Consider the following 22,397-nt stretch of genomic DNA (forward strand, 5'->3'; position numbering starts at 1 on the left):
GGAATCCACGTCCATGCCCGTACCGAACTGATTATTATACAGAATAGATCTTTGAAGTTCAGGCAGTAAAGCCTTGATCCCACGGCGTATAGTACATTTAGCAAGCTGTCTGCAAGCTGTAGTCCTATTCATTCCATTTATTGAGGACAAATTCGTGTACTAGATCGCATGTACGTTAAGTTGTCACCCGGTACTTGGAGGATGTTGGAGTTATCACAATAACTGGCCAGCTTATTCTCCTGACATGAATCCCATTTAACATTTATCGGACATGATAGAGAGATGGGTTAGACATCGTTCGCCTCTTCCAAGAGGCGTTGAACACTTCAAACCACTATTGTTGAAGAAAGGGATTCTGTTTCATAGGCGAATTCCGATAGCTTATTTACTCGAAGCCTAGGAGACTTAAGGCCCTCAGCCAGAGGAGTTAACACGTGCTATTAAGAGCAAAACTACGTACCTAATAAATTGATAAATTGTAATCTATGACTAAATGATGATGGTGAATTTTTCTTGCAAACCATTACAATCGAATAATTTTTATTACAACAATTTCTGTCCTCGTTTAATTTGATTTACATTAAAATAAGTATTTTATAATTAATATAACGATAAAAATACATATATTTGGAAATAAACAATGAAATACGAGTGCCAGGCTTTTTGTCTTTGAGTGTATATGGCCCTATTTTATCTTTGATTAAAAATTATTTTTAAATAATATCCTACTTTCGAAATGGTTGTTTATAGTGGTCTGTACCACTGATAACAATAGTCTCTACCGTGATTATACAGAATTCACCAGTACAATTACAATCCCCAGTCTCCTGTTCCATTTATTGAATGTCGAAAACCTATTTTCTTATTTAATTTAAGACAGTTAAATTTCCTTTTAGGCCCTTGGAAGGATACTGCTCCAAATACTTGGTTTGCAACTTAAATGGAAAATTTGAAGAAAGGCGTTGCGCGAATGGTATGACCTTCGACAGTGTGAAGAAAGTGTGTTCTCCGGACGCGCAGTGTCAGAAGTACGAGCCGGTGGTCAACCAATGCGATCGTTTTAAAGTAAACGGCCGATTGGGAAAGTGCCGAATGGGTGACAGATTTGACTATTTCAAACTGGAGTGCGTGGACTACGCTATGGCCCACTGCCTGAAGACTTGCCTAAACGGAACCAGGAAACACCACAATGACGACTGCAGCAAATACTACGACTGCGTTAAGGGCGAGTTCGTGGAGAGGTCGTGCGGATGGCTGCAGAAGTTCGACTCGGCAAGTCAAAAGTGCGCTTATTTCCGGTATAAATGTAAATACGCGCCGGCCGACTGCCAAAACGGCTTTAAAAAACGTGGCAGCGACTGCCGGTCCTACTTGGAATGCTCGGACAAACATTTCGAAGCAAAATCTTGCTCTTTTTTCAAGTACTTCAATACGAGCACTTCTTCTTGCGACTGGTTCTGGAGGGTGTCTTGCGAAAAACGCTTATTCAACGTTTTGGCCCTGACGTCTTGCTCAGAAGGCGAAAAGGAGTCGGTGCCCGGCACCTGCAGATTGTACCGAGAATGCGTCGAAGGAAAATGGGAAGACAAAATGTGCTCTCCCTGTCAGAATTTTAACGGAGAGATGAAAACGTGCGACTACGTGTGGAAGAACCCTTGTGCAAAGGACGTCACGGATCCGACACCGCCGACTGCAGAACTGCCCGGTTCATTACCGACGGGGGATCCTTTTTCACCGACGACTCCAGCACCTAAAGTGTGCGCTGAAGGTGCTGTAAAGCCGCTTAAAGACAACTGCAAAGCTTACGACCTTTGCAAAAACAACGAATGGGTCGTTACCAAATGCTGGTTTTGGCAAAAATTCGACGTACCTTCGAATACATGCGTCGTCTCGTACAAGGCGAAATGCCCTACGCCTTCCAGTTACTGAAAATTGTTAATAAATAATTTATTTATAAGCTGCTAATTATCATTTACGTATCAATTATCGTTATACCAACAATTACTGTAACTCTTTTGCAAGTTTACAATCCATTCTGACAATGCTCATTTGTACATTAAGAAATGATATATTTAATTTTGAACGTTCTACTGTTAAATTAAATCTTCACTTGTTCAAGTTAATGACGCTGCTCCTAGTTTTATTAATTAATAGATATTGACCAATTTCTAAATAAGGAAATCAATTCTAAGATCAATCAATGCCAACAGTTTTATGATTCATATTGATAGTAAAATACCAAAAACATAACATTTCAAAATCACTTCCTGTTTTAAAGCAAGAACATGCATAAGAATATTTACCGTAAAAGTTCTGCTAGGAAGAGTATAAAATGTATACAATCATAAAAATAGTAATTAATTGTTGAGATTATTAGAAACTAGAAACATAAATAGATATTTTGAGTAATTAAAAGTACTATATCTTACAATTTCTTATTTATTAAACATACGAAAAACTAACCCTTAAAGTTTTTTAAACGAACAATAATTCATTAGCAAAACAAATGATTAGTGCTGGCTTTACGGCACGTTACGTAAATTATCGTTTGCCTCTTCGTACTTCCAAGTTTAGAACACTATGAGCGAAGTTCAAGCACGGATGTCACTCAGGTAGGTAATAACGTGGGACCAGCTCCCCAAGAGGCATTACTTAGAAACTTTGGATGGCATCCAGCCAGAAAAACTTAAAGTCCGTCGAGACGTATTTTCTGGTGTTTCACGATCTTCACTTTGTGAATATTAACGAACATGTGAACATCGTAGTTTGGTCGACCGTGACCACCGTGGTCCGTGAGTTACCGCTTTATGTTTCAGGATTTTCAGAAGTTGAATTTTATCTGTCAATATCATGATGCATTTAAACTGAATATAAAGGAACGCAATTGTAGCGCGTGGAGAAGGATTGTTAGCATGTAATCCCATATTTGCCTCCAATATGTAGGTTTGATGCCACGTGATCCCATAGCTCTCATAGAATTGTATTATCAAATTGTGGTCGGATAAGCCTAAGCCATGTGAAGGGTTTGTTCCTCGTTATTCCATAGGTACCATTTAACTGAAAATTGCTTGAGTGGTGATCCCATAGTTCAATTCACCAGTCACATCACCAAATTTTAAGGTTTGTTGCATGAGAACTCCACAGTTACAACCAAATTTTAGTGTTTGTTGCTTAATAGTTCCATAGTTACCGCCAAATTTTAGGGATTTTGCCTAATGGTTCCATAGTTGTTCACCATATGGAATCGAGGTCCCGATTGTCCATATAGCACTTAAACCTAACTACGTCTATTGTGCAAGGGATAGTTCAGTTGTCCCTGTCTCTTAGACATAATCAACATCGGACAATTGATAATATTCCAGTTTTTTAAATGATCCTGTAAATATACCAGCTAGAGTTCCTTTCTGTTGAGAAGGATTTCCCAACGGGGAGGTTGTTTTTAAGAGTAGTCTTTTTGATGGCACTTTACAGGTTTACACTTCCAGTATTAGTTTAATGTTTTGTTGATATGTTCTGGGAACGGCGTTCCTTTAAGAACCACAAAATCAAAATACGATAAATAAAGAGGTGTGTTTCAAAAGATATTATGACAAACTACTGGAAGTTTATAACAATTAAAACAAATTGAAGGTCTGGATAAAAGTAATTGAAAAGCAATAAAAAATATATAGCATAAAGCATAAGCATGATGCATATAAGCATATAAGATATATATATATATATATAGCAATAAACTGAATGTAAGATTGAACAAGCCCATGAAAGGAAAAGTCCAGAAGGTAGCTCAACTTCTTGTAAACCTGGGGTAAATTGTATATTAAATAAATAATCATACTTGAAGACTTGAATGTCTGAATTTGTTTATACTAATAATGTGCACAGGTTATGAATTCCACAGTCGAGCTGAAAGGTTAATCTCTTCGCTCTAGGTATATAAATGTTGGAGGAGGAGTCGTGTTTTCGGCAGGAAACAATTTATTCTTTATTTACCCAAGCTTCCCGTTCTCTAGTAATGTGGTTGTTGTATATGCCACAACGTGAATATAGGCCTATGAGTCGTTCCTCATTTTTAACAAGAATATCTGCTCCAGAGTTGTAAAATTTTATTGTTTTATTTTGAATTTACTAGAGCCTATTATAGCTATCACTCTATTGCGATCTTTGCGGGGATCCCCTTCACATCAAGCAAATCAAGCGTTTCACGAGTGTGAAAAAATATCCGTGCCACAACTCAAACAAATTAATTAAAAAAAAAAAAATCGGGACATAATCCAAATTAAGAAAATAAAATGAAATAGTGATCAGTGACATACGTACTACGTAGCCCCTTGCTATTTACAATTAAAAAAAGAGGTGCCTTCAACAACTTGAATAAGAGGTCTTTCCTCGTCCTTTCGGGTCTCAGCTTACTTTCCGAGCCTGCGATTGGGATTAGCTTATCCTAACACAAAGGATAATCCTAGTTGTAAAAAAAAAATTATAACTCAGGGGAGAACAGAAAAAAATCGGCCTGAATGTCTCCTTGGCGGAATCTTTGCCCACCTCTTCTTTCTTTCGAGGAGGGCATCGTCATAATTCCTACCTACGTACTTTCTCCGTTTCCATTCTAATATGCCCCAGGATTGATTTTAAGTTTCAATGATAGTAGAACTGGAAGTTAGATGAGCGGATAATCTGATAAATGTCATGCTCAATTATGTGACGAATGTCATGTAGAACGTTCCTATTTCGGTACGTTGTAGATCTTTAAATTGCCGAATAGTGGCACAAGGATGACGTTCTAATTAGGAGAACGGAGATGATGGATTGGAAAACAGAGTAATAAGGGCATGTGCTTTGGTTGATCTCGAACCCGCTAGAATTCTCCGTTTGGTCCGTTCGGCACGATGCGATCGACCGAGTGCCGCGAGTCTTAGGAATTGAGCTGGTCGCGTTTCACCCCTCGCGGTCTGTCCGTGGGGGCGGCTCACGCCCACCCTGAAACCTGAATGGAGCATTGATTTTCCAGGACGGGCCGTGCCGCCGTGGAAATTTCCAGTCGGGGGTGGGCGCATGTCGGGATCGATAGTCGCCCCTTCGCGAAACCGGCTGAAATAAGGGCCAATGGGTCAAACGAAGAACGGGGATAATTTTCCTCCCTTGAAACCGGCGGGGAAATTTCGACCACTTTCGAGCGCATGTGCTTGCAAAAAAGTCACATTTTTGAAAATATAGCCTCTTTTTGTGACAGCTCACAAAACAGAAACGACATTTTGGTATTTGGAAATTCTTCATCATCCCCCTGATAAACAATCATCTATGGCTAAATGTGTGAATCGTGGTCAGGGTGATCAATTTTGATCCTTTCAATAATCAATATCTATTTTCAGCATAATGTTATAAATGTACAATATTAGCAGGCAAATTCAAAACCGTTGAAGTTGTCAAAAGATCAAATTGTTTTTCTGATAATTTGGATGAATAATTATTGGTAGTCAAGTTCATAAGTGATAATCCACACGAGATCGCGTTCCCTTTCTGGCTTATTAATTTTTTAAATTAATTGGAAACGCTTATAGGTTTAGGTTTAGCGGAGTGGTATGCGCGTAAAAAAGTAGAATTTTGGATAGTCCACTTCTAAGCTGGTCGACTAATTCTTCTTCCTTTTATAAAATTAACCAATGTGTACTTTTTCCTTCTGGTCAGAAATTGAAGTTATTGTAAGATGCGGGCAGAAAGGCAAATGTTAAAAAAAGGGAATGTTGGTTAGTAACATGCTAAGAAAGAACAAACTTCATATTTTCAGTTATTTAACGAATTATTATAGGATATAGGACCCAATTACCCCGAGGAAGATCGAATTATCTGAAGTAATGTTATCAAATGTGTAAATGTAATTTATTAGCGTGAATGGCAGGGCTTTATCCCCAATTATCCCGAGGAATATCGAGTACTCTGGAATAGCGTGAATGCTAACCAGACTATCATGTTTATACGTTTCTGTGGTTTTGATTATTTGTGTTATTTTATCCACAATTGACGAGACCCTGAGTTACAAAGTGGCTAGCAATTGTTTAAAGAAAAGAGAGCGTCAGTACACTTATATCATATAACATCATAACTTGGCTGGAGAATCAGTAAAATAAATTAGTTGGTTTAAAACGAAATGAAATGCAAAGGTAAAAAAGAGCGAGCCTGGCTCTGTCCAATTTAGTTTGCAGGCCCTAAAAACAAAAAAAAAGTTTATTCCCAAAAGTTTAAATTACTTTTTCCCAACATTCCTGAACGATGTCATCGGGTTTCATACTATTTTGTACGTGACTTGTCACGATTGATCGTGCAAAAGGTCTGGAGCTTCGGGTTTATTTTCTCCTTATTTAACATGGACAATTTTGGCAAACGTTTTACGACTGTGATTAATTTTTATATTATAGAATTGAAATGAAACTCGATGAAAAAAGATGACAATTTATTTCGAAAATCATATTTTTTATGTCACTAAGAACTAATTTCCCAATGATTTACCATTACGGGACAAATATTTAACCGTTAAACCAGTGATTATTGGTTTTTTTAATTTGTTTTATAAGTAATTGTACGTTTTAAATTTATACGACTACAAAAACTAGATTTCTTATTACAGTTATGATAAAGAAATTAATCGATTGATATTTTTTTTAAATTCTTTCATGTAGAACCATTTGAATATTTTGTTTATTTTACGTTTTTATGATTATAAAAACAATATTTTTGATATATTTATCATTGTGAGACAAAATTAACAATTATGCCGAGAATTAATGTTTCTTTTAGGCAGATTGATTCTTTTTCTGCGTATTCGTGTTCTTCTTTCTCTATGTTGAGGTAAGATGCGGGTAAAAAATTTAAAAAAATTATAAAAGAAGAAACGAGATTTTGGATGAGGATGACAGCCTTTTTGGATTAACGGTCGCTGAAGGTTTTTGAAAAGAGACTGAGACATAAAATAAGCGTAATAATGGCATAAGGAAAAGCAGTTATTAGGCAGATTGGCATAAGGCATTACAAGCATAGTCTTTCTCATTTCGCATATCCATTTTTGAAATTTCGCCTTTTTTTTTTAAAGAAAATTTATATTTTCTATATTTTTAAGATAAATTTTCCTTGTTGGTGCTTGTGGTTTGGCCAGTATGTATAGATGGATTCGCAGGTACATATTTTAAATTTTGGTCTTTTTTTTTAATCGTCTTTTTTAGGCTGTCCTATGATAGAATAGAATAAAATAAAATTGGATCACGTGGAGACGCTTCCGCGCCGACGCCGGCATCCGCAGTCGTGCCACGACCGGCTTCTCGAATTCCCTGCTTCCCCAGTTGGAAGGGGCGGAAGAAGTATATTCGGCTTCTCAGTTGACCCCAGGCCCAAAACGGAACAGCGTCCACGCCGGGGGATAAACCGCATGTGCCATGAAATAACTGAGAAGGACTCACGAAACCACAAAAACAACGATATAACCCTTGCAAGAACAAAGAAAGATATACGCCGAGTGTTTTTGTTTCCCGATATCAATTAAGGTTGGGGGTGGTAAGTTCCGTCACACCTTGTGAAAGCAAAAAAACAAAAAAAAAAAAACCACCGCGGTTGCCAAAATTGTGAAACATTTTCTACTAGAAGAAACCTGTTAACTGCGAATCTGTACGTTTTCATCTGAAGGAACAAGGATTGAAAATGAATGTAAGTATGACTTTTTTCTCATAGCTATATCATCATCCTATGCATTTCTCTATGAAGATCGACCGACATACCTGAAAGTCAAGCTTCGAAGTACTTAAAACATCAGTACTACTTTGTTTTTCGTAGTAATAAAAGTCGTAGTAGTGCTTTCTCTATTCAAATTTGATACTAATTACCAATAAATAAATTAATAAAAATATTATAAAGTTCTTATCTTTAATGTATGCAACTTTAATAATAAGTAAAAGGAAAATTAATTTAATCCCATTTCCTGGATGAAAGTTTCCTTCATCCCCTATTTGTCTTGTGTCTGGTCTTCCACCCGTCGATTTACAAACAGTCAAATATTTATGTCAGACCATATGCGATCGGAATGACAATTATGCTCGTAAAGATTCTATGTAAAATGTACTTCCTGGTACACGTGTTTATGCTATCTGAATCAAGGCTTTAAATTAAGGAGGTAGTTAAAATGCGATTTCGGTTATTAACCTTCGATTTACTTACATCTAGATATGTCATTTTTTTAAGTTTATTTTTCGTAAAGTGTATCAAATCAATCCCTTTGGGAAACTCTTTCGATATAATCATCAGCACGAAATATTTTCTCGGTTAATTACCAAGTTGTCCTGCGTCAAACTGCCTTCCAATGAAAACTGCGAATCTCAAGTAGTCAGTTGAATTTTCCACCTGACGTGGTGTCGAAGTGAAAAATTTCATTCTAAACTGAAACAGAAGCGATGGAAAATAAACGAGACCTACGAAAACCCTGAAAGAAATTAATGCTTCGAATCATGTTTATTAATTTTGTACTATCGTAATAATAAATTATCGGATTTATAAATCATAGAGAACCGAGCGCAAGGCTGAAAATACACCAGAGAGAAAAATCTCTGGCATTTCTGTTCGCATCTGTTTATACAAAAGTTGAAAATATTTTCATTCCGTTTATCCCTCAGCATTATTTAATTAATTAACGTTTAAATTCAATATTTGACGTAAATTTTTTTATGAATAATTGCTTTGATTTTGATTTTTTTATAAATAATAATATATTGTCACTTTACAAATCGATATAAATAAATGATGATATCCTTCCGAATGGCCATTTACGTCATCGTTAAAATGTCTTTTCATCATAAAACATATTTTGTGCCGTAACATTTTCAATGTCTCGTTCTCTTTTAGAACAATGCCCGTCAACAGAATAGAAAATGAGTGGCCGCTTTTTGTTTCGCTCTCGTAGCTCTTTAACCCAAAATGAAATAATTAACGATGAAAAATAGAGATCAATTTAAACCTATACTAATTTACATTGTAAATAAGCGTTGTATGTTAATTTCAGATCGCATCCACCTGACAGTTGCGGGTAAATCAGTCATCGCCGTCCGGGGTGGAGGAGGGGTGAAGAATGAGGAATTCCGAGGAGATCGGGACGGAGTTGGGCCCGGTGAACGGCGGCATCCGGGTTGTCGTCCACTCCGAAGAACAGGGAGATGTCCCGGAGAGGGCGTCCTGGGACAACAAGGTCCAATTTATGCTCAGCATCATCGGGTATTCCGTCGGCCTGGGGAATATCTGGAGGTTTCCGTATCTCTGCCAGCAAAATGGAGGAGGTGAGGGGGTTTCAAAACAATGAACCTGCGGGTTGGTCGTTGCAGATTATTTTGGCCTTCTCCTAGCTGTTTTGGTTTTTATAGATGTATTACTATATTATCCACTGTTGCTATCGCTAAAACCCCACACTGATACTGGTGAAAGGCCGGAATACTCTGACAGACCAAAACAGCGACATTTGACAGTTCGAAATTTTCCGAAAAGACCAAGTTGCAAGTAAACAATCGTAAGGAAGGAGTTTCATGAGCAAAAACCTAAGTAACCTAACATATAACTATTTCACCAACGATTTAATAATGGCTAAATAATCATCAAGAACAGTTGACAGCTGACAGTAGTTTGATGAAACCTCTTTGTTTGGTTATCCCACTGGAAGTCGGTACATACTTAAAAATAACAAACATTTGGTTCGTCGTTCTATTTATTATACGGTGTAAAACTCATTGCAAGCATAGTGCCTCAGGTGAACGACATAAATTGAGTAATGATGATCGGATCATCCATCAGGTCATCGTCGTTTGAGGCGATGTGAAGGGTTCTTAAGGTGGGGTGAGGTTGAAAACGCTTGAACAGTAGGATGGGTTGAAAGACTGTAGTGAAACTTGAGAAAATGGGAACGGATCAATTCTTTGGGAATGTTAATATTGTCCTATGTGGATATTGTGTGTCACGTCATTGTGGATATTGAGGTACGAGACAGAGTAAGAAATTTCGGGAATTCTTCTGAGGACTTCTGATCGGAAAGCTTGTATTGGATGGTAGAAGGCTTGGTAGTATCCTACAGTTCTGCTCCGTCTGTCCAACTAGGCTGAAGTAATGTTTTGTAAAGTTCATTTGTTCTTTACTGTCGTATAAGTCTTCGCAGTTGTCCAACTTATCTAGTTCTTAACACTTGAGTCTTGTGTGATCCATGACAGTCTACTGCCTAATTCTAAGTATAGCCTATTTTATTTAACTACATCTGATGTTCTTCATTGTTGACGTGGGCAAGGATGTTTAGCGCGAACATAATTCGGGTGCATTTGCCCACGTTAAGTTTCATTTTACACGTTTTGCACCATTAATCTATGAGCACAAGATACTCCTGTATATTGGAGGTGGCTTGGGTAGCACGCAAGATGTAAAATTGGTGTTACGATGTATCAGCAATTGTATATAGGATGGGACCAAGGATGTTCCCTTGTGGGGGTCCAGGCAGACCGTCCTGGATCGGCCTGACTTCCGAAAACTCGTTTGCGCATCTCACTCTGAAGCAGAGGTCGGCAAGGATATTAGGATTACATATTAAAACAAGTATTCTTTAATGAAACGTGGTGACAACTTGAGTTTTTTTAAAGAAAAATAGTACATTGTGATATATAAACTGACCTCGAGCTACCCGGTCGTAAGGGTCTGCCTGGAGCGGCCACCTCCCGGGCAAATCGGTGAGCCGGTTCGTTCCGGCGGTGCAAAAGAAAAATTCCATGACGGAATAACATCCGATTAAACCTTCAATTGGCCGAATTGGATAGAAGCGATTCGGAATTGGCGTCCCGCTTATTGATTCCCTATAAACGAATCCGGACCGACAATGACCCGGTGACCTCCGCCACGCCTCGAAACGCGAACAGCGATATGCGGAAGCGTCGTCTCGACAAAGGTGAACCTGACGTTATTTTTCGCGTACACATTTCAAAGGTTCAGGGGTTGAAAACATTCTTTTAGAAGAATAACCGAGGTTTGAGGTCAATCTTAAGGTTGGTCAGCAATTCCATCATCACTTAGCCTATGCTATCTGTTTGATGTATCGCCTTTTAGCGATATAATTCACATTTTTATGAATGTGTTTTAATAAAATATTATGCAAAAATGCAGGATTTTTTTAAACACTGCTTATGTATGATTCAAATCAACACATAAAAATGACAAACACGCGATCACTGCAGGCTGCATGTCTGATTGCCCCGAGGAGAAACGGTTTTTTTCTTAGTATTTTCTTGTTTTTTAAAAGAAGTGTAATTGAGGTGATTTCGATTTTTGCATGTCCTAATTTCGTACCGGTTGCATGACGGGGAGGGTGACGGACAAAGGCGTTGCGAAACGCTCTGACGTACCTTTTCATTCCCTTTTGAAAAGAAAGGGGGAGACCAGCAGAAATCCTTCAACTTTTCTTTTATTTTAATATAAAACAAATCACTCTTATCTTTTTAATAATTCACGCTAACAATGATGTAAAGATAATTATTTTAATTTTCGTTCCATTAATTATTTTTTCCTGGCTTGGAGCCCGATTCCGATTATTCCGTCAGTGTTCCCCCGTTCTATTTCAGTCGTGCGCCACCCTATAAATGAATTTTGGCCCTGGGCCCGGTAAATCCGAGTGACGTATCCTGGGAACCTCTCTCTATTGAGGCCCGTTTTGTAAAAATATACCCCGAATTCCAATTCGGAGTGTGCCAAAAAGTGTTGTTACTTTTGTATGTGTCTAACCGCCGAACACGTGTTGCGACCTTTTTGACGAACGGCTCGGAAAACGTCCGAACGTGGAAACAGGCCGACGACTGACCAGAGGCAACGGAGGACGATGTGATACGAGTTTAACAAACAACCGCCTATTAACGTAATTGTAAAATGGGACGTGGAGTGCGAGAGTTGATGAGCTATTTGCATGAAAGATGGCCATCAGGATTTACGTCAAACCGCGAGAATAGGTGGACCAAAAATAAACAATGAATGCAGAGGGAAAACAGCGATATAACGTCTTTTAACTGTATTTTAACTGTACCTTTTTTTATATACTGAATTTATCTGCTTATATACTTTTTATTCATTTTTCTCTTGTTCCTTTGCCAATTTTCAACATTGCTAAAAATGGAAAGAAAAAGAATCGGCTGATCGACTAAAAGAACACGTTTCATAATAATTGTTTTAACTAGATTTTTGTATGTGTATAGACAGAAATAGAAAGGCAAAACGCGGAATTGTTTATTTCAAACTACATGTATTTTTAAGGCTGTATTAATTACAGCATACTTATTTTAATGTAAACCAAATTAAACGAGATTAGAAATTCATGAGTTTTAATATAACTTATTTGGACTTGGATTTTGGATTTATATAGGCACCGATCTGCTCATGCACGCACATGTTGTAAGTGCACTGACCCGATAAAAGACTGCCCTTATTTGTCACATTGTTTTTATCAATAAATATTTGTTTATGTTTTAAATTGGGAATTTCAATTAGAAGTAAACACACTTAATCTGTAATTCAAAACAAGGAAAAAGTTTTGAATGTTTACTTTTTACGGAATTTCAAATGTTTATTCAGCCTCATTTGAATTCTGAAGCGATAAACTGTTTAGTTTTCATCTTTGTTTTCTTAATTTAAATTTTTAAACTTAAAAATGCCACTTAGTGCTGAGGATGTTGCTTGTGGTGTGGCATTTATTGATGATGGACGTTCCATCAGGTATGCGGCTATTGCCATCAGAGTTACCTACGAAACTCTGCCAGTCGCCGTTAGACGTTTTCGAGAAACAGTGTCCTACCATAGAAGGCCCGGACTCCCTAGGGTAAAAGGACCACAGGATGACGTTTTTTGACTGAGAATTTTGTGAAACCGGTACCTTACTGTTGTTCAAGCGTTTCATCAGCTCCGGGAAGTTCGAGGTGTCCAAATTTCTGAACACACTGCTCGAAAAAGATTAAATCAGTATGGACTGATGGCTTTTCGCCCCGTAAGAGGACCAGAATCGACCAGAGCACACGTAGTTGCACGGCTCGCATTTGCTCGAGAACACGATCATTGGTCCTTGGACGATTGGTCTGCTGGGCTTTTCACAGATGGGTGTAGATTTGCTCTACGATCTTTAGATGGGCGTGAAAGAGTGTGGAGAAGCGAAATGAAAGGTGCGAACCCTGTAATTTTTTCCAGAGCCAACCTTTTCAACGTAGCTCACTGATGGTATGGGCGGGAATTTCATTGGAGGGTCACACAGTGTTGGTTGTTGCTAGTGGAGGGTCTTTGACGGCTATGTGGATGTAATTTTGGGACACCATGCGTTACCTATCCTAGATGAAATCATCTACAATCCTATTCTAATGTCCACATGTTGCTCGCATAGTACAAATCTACCTTCAACAGCATAATATCAGGGTCTTAGCCAGACCTTTCTCCAGACTTGAACCCCATCGAAAATTTATGAGATAACCTCAAAAGACGAATAAGAGCACGTCCATCACTTCCAGATACACTCCACAATCTTGAAAGGAATCTTCATGAAGCTCCAGCAAAGAGACATTTTCAGACAGATGGAGAGGTGACTTCGAACCCGAATTGAAATGTTAATTAAAAATCTAAAACAAAATTAAAGCAAATTTTATCTATCCGTCTTTTTTCGTTTTCCTTAGCAATTTACATTTTCATTAATTTTTTATACAAATACTCAATTAATAAACGCTAAAAAACGTGAAACTTTGATTAATATGTAAAAATAAATGAAAATCAAGTTATATTACAAGTGGGTGGAATGTTTTGCCTATCAGTGTACATACATACGAACATGTGCCGAGTTGAGCCTACTCCCTTTTCGTAGCTTTTGCTATTTACAGTAAATTGCCGGCAGACTCGAGAATCACCCATTCCGGGTGTTGGCAGTCCGGGGGCAGATCTCATTCTTATCCGTCCAGCCGCCGTAGTTGCTCCGGGGGGGAGTGCGACAACAGCTAGGTCAATTCAGTTCTCAACGCATGCTGTTCCAAACCCATTAGTACTCACGTTCGTTCTTAAATACATCCACTCCTATTTACATACCATTCAAATAGGGTGGTGGGGTACTGGATATTCCTCCATCATCGTTTACACATTATTCAACTGACCTAATTGAGGGTCGATGGGGTACTCGATGATATCCCTCCATCACCCTTTACATATATTATACAAGTAACCTAATTAGAGGGTAGATTGGGTACTCGATATTCCACCATCGACCCTCTCACATCACACATTCACGTTAATAAATCCATTCACTCTCGACAAATGCTAGGAAAAATTAGTTAATTATGATAGTTTCAAAGAAAATTCACCAAAAGACCAGAAAATCATATCGCATATTTAATTTAAGTAACAATTTATTACCAAGGGTTGCACTCAATAACGCGTATTACCTCCTCCTAGAAGAGTCTCCTAGGTATCGAGCAAATAATTGATCGGACTTCGTCTTGTGAAACAGAATCCCATTATTCAACAAGAGCGGTTTGAATCTGTTCAACGGTTGTTGGAAGCGGCAAACAATGTCTAACCCCATCTCTCTATCATGTCCATTAAGTGTTCTACAGTATTCATGTCAAAAGAACGAGCTGGCTAATTGTTTGTGGTAATCCCAATATCCTCCAAGTACTGGGCGGGAACGAGCTATATGCAGTCGAACATTATCATGCATTAACATCCTCAATAAATGGAGTGAATGGGACCACAGCTTTTGGAAGATCTGGATTACTACAACTAAAAATTTTTTATTTGCAGCCTATACATATTTGTTCGTGTTACAAATATGATCACAGTACGTTTCTTTTGTTATCCCTTACGCCAGCGCTGCACCCGAAGGACACATGCCATGAGAAACCAACCAATGCTTGCACTCAGTGAGGGATTAACTGTAAATTAATAATAAGGATGTCTCGAGGCCATCGTCGATTAAGGCGACGTGGGGGGTTCTCAGGATGGGAATGTGTAGAGAGAGCTCGAGCAGTATGGTTAGGATAGTTCTAGAGATTGATGTGAAACTTTTGAAACCGGGAACGGATCACCACGGTTCGCTGAAAAAAGGAATGTTGAGTTTGTTGTGAATAGTGATGTTAGTGCCATGACAAGGAGCTTTGGCGATTTGTCTGAGGACGTGGAAGAATTGAATGCGCTGGGTATTGGATGGCTTGGCAGAACTCCACAGTTCCACTCCGGATGTCCAAAATATGTCCAAAATAGTCGCAGAGAAGTCTTGTATAAGATTAGTTTAATTATGACTGTCAACACGGATTTTGGCCTTAGAAGTCTTAAGTAATAAAAACAAAAATCTCAACAATGGAAAACTTTTCACTAAGCAATTAAGTTAAAATGCACAACGTTTATATTAGTTTTTTGTATTAAAACTTTGTTAAATCAGATAAGTGTATGGCTAGACTTTACCCAAAGAAGGTGCAACCAAAATCACTCACCGGCAACGAGTATAGGTCCGACCTCGATCAGTATACCACTGACGAAGGCCACAATGAAACATGTGCCTCGCGAGTGAACAGTGCCTCCGGACAATATGTAAAATAAATCCATACATGTATTTATTGGGTTGTCCGGAAAATAATGCAGGATTTTGGTATTAAACAAAAAAAAAGAAACTAGTTACTTTAAAGCAATGTTCTTTAATCAAAATAATTTCCCATACNTACAAATGAGTAATCCTGTAAACGTAAACAGAATATTTTATATAGATTTTTTTTAATGAAAACTTAAAATCCTGCATTATTTTCCGGACAACCCAATAGAAGCCATACTTGACTGAAATCATTATTTTAATTATATCTAAGGCATTGGTTGAGATGAAAAAGCCAGCATCACGAGCGGGATTCGAACCCACGACCTTCGGGTTGCACGTTGAGATAAGGAAACTGGGTTGATCGAAGCCACAATTGCTCAAGTGGTTAGCAGCTTATTGAGCCAAAGGTCGTGGGTTTGAATCCAGCTTGTGACACTAGCTTTTTCATATCAACCAAGTTCTTAAATAAAAAGTATAATTAATTAACATGTAAAATCAATATTCAGCATTGACTATCTTCTCATCGCGGTTTTCAGCAAAATTATTGTTTGTATATTTAGAAAATATTTGTATTTAGTGGGATATAAATTTAGCGCCCGGTGAAAATAAGTTTCATCAGTCTCCGCTGAAATCAGAATAGAAAAAAATATTTAATAACTTAAGTTCTTAATGTTGCTTATTATTGTTTATTATTTCCTATTTTCAAAGGAAAAAATGTTAGCACTAAGTTATTAAGGTGGGCTAAACCTGCTATCCTGAAGGCCACTTTGCAATATATATTTTTTTCTTTTGAAATTAATTTCATATAAATTCCATGGTCTATGCCGGGATTTGAAGCCAGGACTGTTAGCGTGGCATATATGATTTTGTATTAATAATTATTTTCCTGTTTTCAGGTGCGTTCCTTATTCCGTTTGCGATTATGCTTATCCTCGAAGGCATTCCGTTATTCTTGATTGAGCTCGGGATTGGGCAGAAGATGCGTTTGGGCGCCCTCGGAGCGTGGAACACGATCCACCCTTGGCTAGGAGGCTTGGGCGTCGCTTCCTGCACGGTCACTTTCTTCGTCGCCCTCTATTATAACGTCATCATCACTTGGTGCTTCTATTACCTCTTCAATTCTTTCAGAGTGAGTTAGAAAGAATCCGAAGCGGATTGTATAATCCATTGATAAACACGGTTGACTTGCATTCCAGAGTCCCCTCCCTTGGGCAGAATGCCCAATGTTAAACGAAACGACCGTCGTCCCCGAGTGTGAGAAATCGTCGGAGACCGCCTATTTCTGGTACAGGACGACCCTCGACGTCTCCCCGAGCATGGACGATTTCGGTGGTATGAAATGGTGGATCGTCCTCTGTCTACTGCTCGCTTGGATCGTCGTATTTTTTATTGTCATGAAGGGCATCCAATCGTCTGGAAAGGTAAAACATCCCTCGTTGACTCGAGATCGATCATAATCATCAATACGGTGGGTTTTAGGTGGTTTACTTTACTTCAATGTTTCCGTACATCGTGTTGACCATATTCTTCATTAGAGGTATAACACTGAAAGGGGCCGGAGCAGGGCTGATGCACATGTACACGCCGAAGGCGAGTTATCCCATAGATCTCTAAGAGACAAACATTAATTCAATTGAATCCAGGTGGAAAAGCTGTTGAATCCGAACGTTTGGCTTGACGCGGCAACTCAGGTCTTTTATTCTTTCGGTCTGGCGTTCGGTTCGCTCATCGCCTTCGGGAGCTACAACCCGCCGAAGAACAACTGCGTCCGGGACGTGATCCTCGTCTCCATCTGCAACGCCCTCACCGCCATTTACGCCAGTCTCGTCGTTTTCGCGATTCTCGGATTCAAGGCGATGCTGAACTACGATAAATGTCTTCTGCAGTAAGAACTTGAAGTCTTTCACTCCTATAACACGCCCTTCTATTTATCACGGTTTCTACTTTTCCCAGCAACAAAAATCACATCATGGAGTTGAAGAATCAAGGAAAAATCATACCCATTGAGATTATCGATCAAGTCAACAACATGGAGCCACCGAATTCGACCGCGTACGATTTGGAAATGTGCAGCTTGGCCAAACAGCTAGATCAGGTTTGTTAGATTTCTGCTTGAGGTCGGAGGAGAGCTAAACCTGTAGCTCGGTCGTTTCTCGCCATCGTGGTCCGCCTATTCTCGCCAGCTTTTTCTCCCAGGAAAAAAATTGTGTTTTTAACTCACAAGTCTACTACAGAAGTTGGCGAAAAACCACCAAGCTAACAAATTTGGTTTGTTGTACTGTTTTTTGGAACCGTCTAATTCTATTTTAACGTCCAGGCGGCAGAAGGTACAGGGTTGGCGTTCATAGTATTCACCCAAGCTATCGTCGAACTCCCTGGAGCACCTTTCTGGGCCATCATATTCTTCCTGATGCTACTCAGTCTCGGGATCGGTTCGCAGATCGGCATTCTAGAGGGTATGCTCTGCACAATATTCGACATCGATATATTCAAGAGGATAAGGAAACCTTATCTTACGGGTGAGTTCTAATATACTATACCTCCTATTCTATTATTCTACTTTCGTTATACTTTATCATGCAGTAGATGTCTTTTACACGGAAAAGGCGTTATACTGAAATAAATTATTAAACCGTAGGTTTCGTCTGTCTCATTTGCTTCATCGTCGGATTGATTTTCACGACCGGTGCTGGCGAATATTGGCTTAAACTTTTCGACTCTTTCGCCGGGACAATCGGCCTCGTGGTCATCGCTCTTTTGGAAATGATCGCTGTCATATTCATTTACGGACACGAGAAGTGAGAATAAAACACGTCTTTTAAAATTCGGGAGGTCTCGCTAAAACCGAATTCTTTTACAGGTTCACACAGGACATCGAAGACATGACCGGGTACAGGCCGGGGATTTACTGGCAGGTGACTTGGCGTTTCCTCGCTCCCGTGATTATGACGTGCATCCTCATCTCTTCAATCGCCTTCCGAATAATAAAAAAATCAACTTACATGGCCTGGGATAAGAACAAGGTGATTAATTCATAAGGAAGAAAAATTTCTTTAACCGCTTGACCTTTCTGCTTTTTGTCCTCTAATCAATCAATAATCCAAAACAAACGATCTTGCACGAACTTCCGTAACTTTTCCAAAACTGGGTTTTGGTAATAATCGGATTGAGATTTGGATTTATATATCCATAATGTACACAACTCATTACGGATTGCGATTAAGAAAATATTAAAATAGAAACACACGTATCACCTTCACAATGAACAGACGAATCATGGACTAAATCCGACGGAGATAGTCCGACTTCAAGCACAGCTTTTTTTATCAAAAATATTTATTCCACATCTAGACTCACGCATCTCAATCCTCCCAACCAATATTCTCACCGAACTTCAGGAACCCTACAATTTTCCCTTAATCCCAAACCATCTTCTCGCAGAGAGAAAGGGAAAAGAAAATGATTGATTCGATAAGGCTGTCTTATGAGCCTTTCTAGCTCTCCTTGTACACAAATAATCTCGTTGATGCTCTGGCTAATGTGGTGAAGATCAATACCGATGACATTGTCCTACGTACGGAAAGCACGAAGATCTTGGATATGTAATTTTTGGAGCTCACATCAGCTGGTTTATTCTTAATATGAAGAACGAGGTTACAAAAAGGGTGGTGCAAAAAGTGGAGGACAAGACTGAATGAAGGAAAATGTACTCAGTGTAGGTTCAAATTGAAAAAATAGTCTTGCCCTCCGCTGTAAATCAACAACAAAGAGATATCGACTTCCACTCAAGTCAAATACCTACGACTACACCTACATAGCAGACTAACGTGGAATTCCCACGTAAGACTTAAAAGACAACAAATGAACAAAAGACATGACAACTATGAAGACACCTAGGACAGAAATTCGTCTTGACCAAGTCTTTGGACATCCTGAGTGGAGCTGAGGAGTTTTGCCAAGCCTTCAACACCCAGCGCATTCAATCCTTCAAATCAAAAGCCCTCAGACAAATCGGCAAAGCCCTTTCCTACGCTCTAACCTCACTATTCACAACATTCCTTTTGTTTCCGAACTGAACCGTTCTCGATTACAAAAGTTTCACACCAACCTCTCAATCCATCCTGACCGTACTGCTCGAGCCCTCTACACACATTGCCATCCCGGGAACATGCCACGGCACCTTAATCCCTCACACTGAGTGCCAGGATTGCTGGTTTCTCATGGCATGTGTCCTCCAAGTGCAACGCTTGCATTAAAGTCAGCGCTGAGACCCTGTGCAAAGAAAATCGTAGGGCATTTGTAATAACTGTAATATGCCGAAGGATTGTCACGCCATTTTAAAGGGCGTAAGGCATTGAAAAGATCTCTTTAAATAACGAAAAATTATAACAACCCTCTCCTCCGACGAGGCGCCTCAGGGGATTCGTAGGAAAGACCTTAGCACCCGATCTACATAGACTACAAATAAATTTAAGTAAAAAAATTGTAGAATATTTCGACGTGTTTCCAAGAGTCCTCTTCAGCTACAATGCTGCTTTTAATCGTGTGCTGAGATTTATTCAAAAATTAAACATCTAATTAACATAAGGACTCAGCAATAAAAACAGAAAATACAGAATTCGTATGTTTGAAAATGGCATCCTAGGTACTATCCATTGATTCAATTTCTAGGAATACCAAATAACATCAGTTTGAAAGATTGTTTTCTATAAATAAAAGTAATACATACTATATAATATATCAATAGAACAAAGAAACATGTTTTATCCATATTGATATGTTTTGGCTTGTAAAGGAGTTATATCAACACTTTCACTACTTCTGAAGCCTACTTTCTGCACTATGACCAAGTGATTGCTTATTAAGTCGTTTTTGTCACAAAAGTTGGTTTAATTTATGGTGTAATAAAGAAAAGATGACAATGACTATTCTAACATTTTAGAAATATGTCCTACAAAATTAATAAGTTAGAGAGTTGATATGCTTTGTAGACATGTTGAAGCACTGGAGACTTATTGGACCCACCTTCGTGTTTGAGTAAGATCAAAAACTCGCTTATGTGGGCGGACCCAGAAGTGATCCTGTGCCGGTTCAACATGTGTTCACCGACTCACAGACCAACACCCACCATCTATTTTATATATAAGTCATAGTCTACTTTCCAAATATGGACCCCCCCAAATTTAAGTCTTATATCCGCTATAATTGAGTACACAATTGTTAATAGCTGAATTAACGCATTTTATAGGGTGAAACTGTTGAACTGGAATATCCAGGATGGGTGATGGCCATTGCTCTGTGCATCGTGTTGGCCTCGATTCTCCCGATCATCTGCGTCTTTCTACTCAGGCGATTCCAGTTCTTGAAGCTCGACGTGGACATCCACCAGGGAGCGATCAGGAGGATAGACACGACCGTCTCTACTAGGGAAATGATGGCAGATGTCGACGTAAGTTTTTTAAAATTCATTCTTCCTTTTCGACCTAAAGTTCCTTAACGTTACAGATGGACGAGTACGACTCCGAAGGGGACGAGGACGAGGAGGAGGACATGAACCGTTTAGGGCCCAACGCGAAGGGCAAGACCTTTAAAATGGAGGTGATGGACTTTTAGCAGAAGGCCCGGGGTCCTGTGCAGCTGTAAAGAAGAGCCAGTCGGCTCGCACGTCATTTTAACGGCACAAGACATTGTAAAAGACCCCTTTACATAACGAAAAATTAAAACGACTAGCTCCTCCGTCGGGGCGCCTCGGGGAATTCGTAAGGAAAACCTTACCACCCGAATCAAGACAATACTAGTATGGATATTAAGTGGAGATTATTTGCTTTTTTTTAGATGTGTAAAAAACGAGTTATCCACCTCCGGACGGTCCCGGCTTTTCAGGTCGAAAATTACCTGTATATAATAAAAATGATTTAAAAATAAGAGAAAAAAAGCTCTTTCCAAAATTAACGTTATACGAGTTACAGCAAAACAAAAATTAAAAATTAAAATATGAGTGGGTTAAACCGTAGATTTTAGTTTTAGAAGAAAAAAAATTAAGAATGTTAAATCGATTAGGCAAAACCTAAAGGAATCACATAGCATTTAATATATGTTATACGTAAATGTAAAATAAATCACATAGTTAGGAAATATGTTATTTTTGGAAAGAGGCGAATTTTATTTCTAATTATTATGGTATTTTATAAATTATGACATTCATATTTTTCGATACTGTGTTGACCCTTTTTAAATATTTCGTTTTAACCTTTCAAATACTTATTTTTCAAAACATTGTCATTATATTAAAATTAATAAAACTACATTATGTTACTTGTAGCTCAATTCCATCGCCGATTAAAACATTAAGTGAATTAAGACAAAAATGTTCAACAGAAAGGGAGGATTTTCATCGTGCTGTGGCCTGAAACTGTTGGACCGTCCGCAGGCGAAGTAGGTTTAAGGTAAATTGATATTAAACATTATCTGTGAGAGCACATTGTGTCAAAACTAAGTCTAAAAAGGAAATAAATAAACGGTGTACGGAAATATAAAAAGAAGTTACTTAGAATGCATGGAAAGGGCGGTCGCACCTACAAAAATGAACTTGAACCGTAATATATCATTTGAAATAGTCCAATCTAAGAATTTTAGACGCTTTGGTGGTTTTTCAAAATTATCTTATTCTAGTTGGATAAATAAAAGAAGACGAAAGTGTGAGATCCGTGCCTCATGCTTTTCCTTTTTTCGAATATTTTGTCATGAAATTAGCTCTGGAATTAATTTGAAGATAGTAAAACGTCTTCCATTCAATCTA

General features: G+C 38.6%; 2 protein-coding genes across 2 annotated transcripts; both read left to right on the forward strand.

Annotated features, from left to right (window-relative positions):
• Positions 1-870: 870 nt before the first annotated feature.
• LOC112126145 lies at positions 871-2,326 on the forward strand (the record flags this gene model as incomplete). The annotated part of the gene is made up of 1 exon (XM_024224595.1): positions 871-2,326. A coding segment is annotated over one exon (1,059 nt), but the record flags the coding sequence as incomplete, so codon positions are not given.
• Positions 2,327-7,337: 5,011 nt separating this feature from the next.
• Positions 7,338-21,796, forward strand: LOC106672900 (sodium- and chloride-dependent transporter XTRP3). The gene is made up of 12 exons (XM_014404699.2): positions 7,338-7,692; positions 9,038-9,308; positions 16,495-16,727; positions 16,795-17,019; positions 17,078-17,188; positions 17,242-17,483; positions 17,552-17,693; positions 17,916-18,117; positions 18,237-18,396; positions 18,459-18,621; positions 20,847-21,047; positions 21,104-21,796. Exons 2-12 carry the CDS (start codon positions 9,104-9,106, stop codon positions 21,209-21,211), a joined length of 1,992 nt encoding a protein of 663 aa, XP_014260185.1. The 5' UTR covers positions 7,338-7,692; positions 9,038-9,103; the 3' UTR covers positions 21,212-21,796.
• The last annotated feature ends 601 nt before the right edge of the window (positions 21,797-22,397 follow it).

Source organism: Cimex lectularius, unplaced genomic scaffold (genome assembly GCF_000648675.2).
Source record: "Cimex lectularius strain Harlan isolate CLEC.00 unplaced genomic scaffold, Clec_2.1 scaffold46, whole genome shotgun sequence".
Lineage (NCBI taxonomy): Eukaryota > Metazoa > Arthropoda > Insecta > Hemiptera > Cimicidae > Cimex > Cimex lectularius.

Bases quoted from the DNA above. Each gene is read 5' to 3' on its own strand.
- LOC106672900 (XM_014404699.2), top strand. From the start codon at position 9,104: ATGAGGAATTCCGAGGAGATCGGGACGGAGTTGGGCCCGGTGAACGGC. The intron at 18,622-20,846 runs GTGATTAATTCA...CGCATTTTATAG, and splicing joins TGGCCTGGGATAAGAACAAG to GGTGAAACTGTTGAACTGGA. The intron at 21,048-21,103 runs GTAAGTTTTTTA...TTAACGTTACAG, and splicing joins AAATGATGGCAGATGTCGAC to ATGGACGAGTACGACTCCGA.